This window comes from Micromesistius poutassou (assembly GCF_964030765.1).
Source record: "Micromesistius poutassou genome assembly, chromosome: 11".
NCBI classification, from domain to species: Eukaryota; Metazoa; Chordata; class Actinopteri; order Gadiformes; family Gadidae; genus Micromesistius; species Micromesistius poutassou.
The window spans coordinates 7,130,174-7,137,672 of NC_140281.1; the positions used below are offsets into that span (position 1 = coordinate 7,130,174).

Genomic DNA, 7,499 nt, shown 5'->3' on the forward strand with positions numbered 1-7,499 from the left:
AGCTACTCCTATTTAATTATATACGTCCACTTATTGCTTAGGACGTATAACCTATTAGAATCTAGGTTTTATTATTGTCTATTACTGAGTATCTTCCAATCATTCATATATTAAGACATCACAAAAGCTCCCATATCTGTGTCTCTCTCCACCTCTCCGTGCCTCCTCCAGCCCCCCACTAGGATAGGGGTGGGGGTGGTCTCTCTCCCCACCAGGATACGGGTACAACATCTAGTCCTGGACGACTACATCCTGAGAACACACACACACACACACACACACACACACACACACACACACACACACACACACACACACACACACACACACACACACACACACACACACACACACCAGGAGGATATGGGTGGGGGTGGTCTCTCCTGAGCGTCACGTGATCTACATCACCATCGCCGTCGAGGTTCTTTGTTGATGGTGATTCACAAAAAAAAATCACATCCCCTTCTGACATTGTCGAAGCGTATTTCTACCATCTGAGCCTCGGTTCTTCCACGAGGATGCTCGGTTGCCCGGTCTGAACGGGAGACGGGAGGGAGAGACGCGTCGCCGTATCTGGTCCTGCGATAATAATGAGATAAAACACGTTTAAAGGTAAGGTTTAAGGCGGATAGTCCCAACACCGTGTAGCCTACCCACGGTCAGACGGAGGGCTGGGGGGGGGGGGATCAATACGTGCTTTTCAATACAGGCCCTGCTTTTGTCCTGTGATGTTTGGTTTGTTCTGCTTTCTACACATCACGGCAAACATGAAACCAAATTCATAGACCATCACGGGGGGAAATACTATCTGGGTGAGGGGACAATAGTCCAGCACCGCAGGCGGTTTTAGATAGTCAATCTCAATCGGAGATTCTGCGTTCACTGCCCTGTTTGGTGGATTTGGGAAAGAAGGTCTGAAAAGGGGACCCATGATCTCTTTCCATCTCCGCAGCTTCGCTACCGGTTCTACCATGCCCTCGGGAGGATCTCGTCTCGTCAGCGGCTCGGGTCGCTCGCTGTCCCCGGTGTCGGTCCGGTTACTCTCCCCTCTACTCTGTGTGCTCCTGATGGCGTGTGTCCCCCGGACTCAGAGCTCTTTCGCCCGCACCAGCGGAGAGTGTGTACCGGGGAAAGACAAGGATTGTTTAGGTTAGTTAAACCTTTTTTTAAGGGGGTAAAAGCAAACGTTAGAATACTATGGCACTGACGGTGAATGGCTACTTCTAAGGACCCACCAGCATATACATTCATTTAACCACATGCAAACCTACAATTAGACCTAAAATCGACTCTGTGAGGACACGCCAAAACTGCCTCTGATCTGCCACTAAGTACCCTGACTTACATGTGCTGGCTACTGACACACACACACACACACACACACACACACACACACACACACACACACACACACACACACACACACACACACACACACTCCAAACTCCAAAAACAAGCATATACATTGGGCCTCCTTCGACATCTGGAGCTGCTCTATTTTTATCAGTGTGACACCAAACACATAACATGCTTTGGTCTCCAAAATACATCCATCCACATCTAGAGGTAGGCCTACCAAGCTTTTTTCTGGGACTATCCAGATGTTTAGAGTTTAATGTCTGGCTCATTGGCACTTCACACAAGAGCAGCAATTAAACCTGCACCCATTATAGGTTTCCTGTGCCCCATTTCCTGTATCAGTGCCCCCACTTCCATCCCTCGCTCCCCCAAACTTTTACATCTGGCTTCCTACTGAATCCTAGTACCCATGGTCTTTGTAGTTTTATTTGATTATATTTCTTTATATTACCTTTTCCCCTCACTTTTCTACTTGTCCTGGGCTTTTGCTGTGACTCCCAGGTTTCCAGTCAGGGATTATGAATTAGTACTATTTATTCTACTTTACTACTATCCTAAGGTGTATTAACTACAAGTGAGTAAATCACTTGAGGAACAAGATTATTATACAAAACTTTCATTTACATTTCACATAAATAGGTAGATTGTTTGTTAGAACACACAACGTCGCCCATCTTGGCCTCAGCTCCACTGTGTTGTGCACGGAAAACCAGACGAACCACTCCTCCCAGTGGGTCCTAATAAAACGCCAGTCTTATAATCTTCCAAGCAGAAGGTTGCTAAGGGATTAGTCTCAGAGCCCTGTTGTATGAAGTCGTCTCCACTTGGCCACAGCTAACGATCCAAGCCTTCTTACGTTATTCCTAGAGCTACGACACACTTCAGTGGTATCATTCAAAGGTTCAATCTCTATAAAGAGGTTTTGTGTATTTCATCCAATTGAAATAGGACATATGGTCGTATGGAAATAGGACATATGACAAGTGACTCTGTGGCCGAGAGAGAGAGAGAGAGAGAGAGAGAGAGAGAGAGAGAGAGAGCAGGCAATAGGGATAGAGAGAAAGACAGTGATGGCAATGTGGAAAGAGACTGAGTGATACAGACACAGAGCGATATCCACTGTCAGAGAGAGAGGGAGCCAGCAGGAGTTATCCATGCCTGACTGGATGGTGGGAGAGAGGAGCAGCACAACACTCCTCTGTTCATTGAGAACACAGTCCTCTGACCTCCTCCTGAGTGCTGCTCCCGCTGGTTACCCGGCAACACACATCATTCTAACACTAGTCAATTCTGAATCGCTTACTTATCGCTTAGCAACTAGTTCCAGGAAGCAGCACGGCCAATGCCTTAAAGTGTTAAAAAATGCTTAATGGTGCCGCCGTGGATTAAAGTGGCGTATTTAGTGTCGGGGGATGTCAATTTAGTGATCGTTTAATAAACACCACAATGAAATACAATGGATATATATTGTAGACAATGTACAGCTGTGTTGTGGGTCATCCACCATATTTTTCAGATCGTCGTCATTTATTTATTATAATATAAAACATTAAAACCAGCATTTTATGTATTTTTGTTTCAGCTGTAGCATGCTAGCTTCCCCTCCCAAGCTTAATAAGGTGTCTTCTTATCTCAATACAAATTAACCCTGTACATTTCAGTCGGCGTTCAAACATGAACCGCAATACTCAATCACTGAACAAATCTCATCTAGGGGTCGCTTTTCATCAGCATTCAGAGAGATGAAATTCTACTACATGGTGCAGTATTGAAACCAATCCCTCACCCTCACGAATTCACACACGCATCATAGTATACAGTTACATACACACTCACACTGACACGGCCAGGCATGAACACGCACACACACATCTCCCAGTTGGAATCTCAGGTTTAGTGTACACCAAAACGTCTATTCTCCACTGACCTGTCTGACTTGGCAAACAAGCTATAATTGGCCGCCCATGTAACCAATAGCACGCGAGATGGAAAAGGCCATGGGAGTTTAGTTGGTTAGGAACCATATGGTATCAGACAATTGATAATCATCAGAGCAACATTCAAATGAATGCAGAAAATGTTATCAAAATGTATTCAAAAATGACATTTTAAGTGTGGTCTGAATTTCTCGCTGAAAAAGCGGTTGAAAAAACATTAACACAACACGACAATACACAAAGAGACAATGTACAGATAGAGGTAGACATAGCTTCACTTCCAAAGTCTTCTAGATGTAGAACACAGTTCCTCTCAGTGCGTTGAGCTGTCGGAGGTGCTGATCCGGTGTCTTCAGGGACTGTGCACTGGCTGAATAAGCATTTATTCCTGCATGACTGGCTTTATTTTTGTCTCGCACTTACAATTACACATTTTGCGGCTGCAAGCGTGCATAAAACCGTTCTTCATAACTACTTGCAATTCAGAGGGTTTAAGAGCTTGATTATATTCAAAAGGAACTAGTGTAATTGGCTTTTGTCGGAGTGTTAGCCAAACAGGCCATACATTGTAAACAGGCGTTGTAATAATAGTAATTCACAAATGTGGAAATTTCCCTTTGACTTCACATGTTGGTTTTAACACATTACAGTCAATCACAATAAATACATGTTGGTTAAAACATATCACAGTACGTCACAATAAATACATGTTGGTTAAAACATATCACAGTACGTCACAATAAATACATGTTGGTTAAAAAGACACCAGTAAAAAACAATAAATACAATACATAAACCAGCAACAATAACGGGGTCCTACGGTATGACAGCCACCAGCCTAGCCACCAGCCTAGCCATCAGCCTAGCCATCAGCCTAGCCATCAGCCTAGCCATCAGCCTAGCCATCAGCCTAGCCGCCACATATACCATGTGCTCCAGTACTGGCCTCTTGTCAAGCCAGCACCTTCCCCCTCTGCCACAACATGAGACTCCCCTTATATAAGCCAATAAGTCCCAGGTGGACTGATTGGGCCATACCAATAACAAGGGGAACTTCCCTGGCCAAGGCACCTTCTGCCCCTTAGTGCGCCAGAAGTCCAAATACCACATTAAATATGTGTGGGGAGAGACAGTGAGAAGGGATTTTCACATTCTCACATGACCGTATGACCGACAGTATGACAGTTTGACCGACAGTATGACAGACAGTATGACAGTATGACCAACAGTATGACTGTATAACCGACAGTATGACTGTATGAACGAAAGTATGACAGTATGACCAACAGTATGACTGTATGACCGACAGTATGACAGTATGACAGACAGTATGACTGTATGACAGTATGACCAACAGTATGACTGTATAACTGACAGTATGACCGTATGACTGTATGAACAAAAGTATGACTGTATGACTGTATGAACGACAATATGACAGTTTGACAGTATGACCGACAGTATGACCGTAGACTGCCAAGGGCAGATTGGAGTATATTTTGAGAAATATAAGTCTTTCCTATTTGGAGGTATGGTGCCTTAAAAACTGGTTTTCCAGCAGTTAACATATCAAAACAATCACCAACCATGTTTCTAAAGCCTACAGTGTCAAAATCCACTGTCAAACGGATGTTTGCGAAATAACGTGTGTACCCCTTTAAGGCCCAGCCTGCATTGTAGAGAGGCCATGGTTCAGAAGGGAGAACTTCAAACTAATGTTTTTTGATTGTTTTTTCAGATATAGTCTTCAAATTTGGCATGGGTATACTATGGAATCTCCTCTTAATAGCCACATTCAACAGCTGGGCCTAGGTGTTTTGGATGCAATGTTGGAGCTGTTTAAACGTGTTGTAGAGCTGTATACATGTGCATGTATTTCACTTTAAAATGCATATCTCTGCTGTCTTTTGCCTTATTGCTATTATTTAATCAGCCTATAGTCCCACAGTGACCTGGTACGTGTGTGCCAAGTTTGGAGCTTTTCCCACTTTCAGCACCAAAGGAGTTAATGTGTGGGTGTTTGGTCAAGTTGTGGTCACTGCACTATATCCCAATGGTCTGACCATATGGGTTGCAATGTGAAAGTTGTTCATCATGAGAAATGGTGCATGTATACCAAGTTTCATACACATTGCACCTTCCTAGTGGTAATGGCAGCCTGTTGAAGTCCTGAACTTCAAGGCCTTGTGATAGCGCCACCTATGTGTTTTTCTGGCCCATCTTTTGATTCCTTAACTAACTTTATGAGTTCTACAAGCCTGCCAATTTTTATAACTTTTGGAGCCAAAAAGTCAGAATAAAAATAATAATAATAATAATACTAACGAATACAATAGGTTTCCTACGGAGATTCCGTAGGACCCCTAATAAATAACATGCTCAGTAAAGACAACAATAATGATGACGGTAATAGAAAGGGTTGGGAGTGGTTGTAGTCCGATGGGCTACATAAAGGTATTTCCTGATTAGACGGGACACAGAGGTCATGACCCTGTAATTACCAGCTTTAATTGGGTACCCGGGGGCTGTTGTGGCCAATGAGCTGTGACCAGCTGGGTGTTCAGGTAGCAGCTCAGTAACTAGGCTCAAAGCATTCTTACCTGAGGCTTTGTTTGCTTAAACATTCCTCCATTTCCTCTTGGAAGTGGATGTTATCTGCTTGACATGATATTATTAGTTTATTTATGTGTTTTTAGTTAGATCTCATGTATGGAGGTGTTTTGTCTGTTGAAATACATACATACTTTGAATTGTGGTAGACTCTGAAATACGTTGTCTGTATGTGTGTTTTTATACTGCAGTGTGTTTGGGGATGTTTGGGACTGTGTTTTTCTATACAATAAGAGGAGTGTGTGTCTTCTATGATGTATTTATAACCAGGTGAATGTGTGTGTAATGCACTTGTTACAGTGTGTGTGTGTTTCTACACTATGAACTGTTCTGATATGATGTGCGTCTGTGCGTCTGTGCATCTGTGCTTCTGTGTGTGTGTGTGTGTGTGTGTGTGTGTGTGTGTGTGCGTTCTCCAGACCTGTCAGAGAAGAAGAGTGACCTGCGTGTGTGTGACACTGGGACCTGCCGCTTCGGAGGGACCTGCCGCGAGAACGGAGCAGACATCAAGTGTGTGTGTCAGTTCAACGTGAGTCCACACACACACACACACACACACACACGTGACTAATATGCATGAGTAAGAAATGTCAACTAAATCAACCATATAATTGTTAACATTTTTTATGCATTTTGTTTGTTTGTATGTATGCTTGTGTGTCCATGTCTGTCTGTGTGTGTGCGTGTGTGTGTGTTAATTTGTGTGTTTGTGTTTGTGTGCGTGTGTGATGATTCATGTGTGTGTGTGTGTGTGTGTGTTGGTGTGTGTGTGTGTGTAGTGTCATAAGAAGTACATCCCAGTGTGTGGCTCTAATGGAGACACGTACCAGAACGAGTGTTTCCTCCGGAGAGCCGCCTGCAGGAAGCAGAGAGCTGTCACCATAATGGCAGAAGGGACTTGTTATACTGGTAACACACACACACAAACACCCATATCCTTATACACACATCACACACACACACACACACATGTAAATACACACAAATACACACACATACACTTATCCACACACACACACACACACACACACAAATACATCCACTCATAAACACAGACACATACACTTATACACACACCGATCTCACACACACACAAAAACAATCATACACACATACACTTATCCACACAGACACACACAAACACATAAAGATGTACACTTATTCTGACATACACACACCCTCACAGACACACACACTAAAACACAGTGTGTAGGTATGTTCACAACACATATTATGTAATCACAAATAGACCACACCTGCATGCCTTGCACACACACACACACACACACACACACACTCACACTCACACTCACACACACTCACACACACACACACACACACACACCAACGCAGACTCTCCCACACAGGCACCTAAACACTAAAACACAGAGAATTGGACATTAAAAATAGACACGGCACACATTAATGACAAACCTATTTTTGGTCCCCTCTTGCTCTATTTGTACTCACTCTCTCAATTTTCTCTCTTCCCCCCCTCTCTCTCTCTATCTCTCTCCACCCCATCCATCTCTCTCTCTCTCTCTCTCTCTCTCTCTCTCTCTCTCTCTCTCAGATGGTGGATCAGGGTCCGGA

General features: G+C 43.7%; 1 protein-coding gene across 1 annotated transcript in view; it reads left to right on the forward strand.

The window, feature by feature from the left end:
* The first annotated feature begins 481 nt into the window (after positions 1-481).
* Positions 482-7,499, forward strand: part of LOC311355759 (tomoregulin-1-like) — a 13,023-nt gene continuing 6,005 nt past the window's right edge. Inside the window, exons 1-5 of the mRNA XM_084475579.1 lie at positions 482-612; positions 953-1,149; positions 6,326-6,435; positions 6,686-6,815; positions 7,480-7,499. The exon at positions 7,480-7,499 is cut by the window's right edge and continues 7 nt beyond it. Of these exons, the coding sequence (XP_084331705.1) occupies positions 972-1,149; positions 6,326-6,435; positions 6,686-6,815; positions 7,480-7,499 (438 nt within the window). The 5' untranslated portion in view covers positions 482-612; positions 953-971. The remainder of the gene's footprint in view (positions 613-952; positions 1,150-6,325; positions 6,436-6,685; positions 6,816-7,479) is intronic.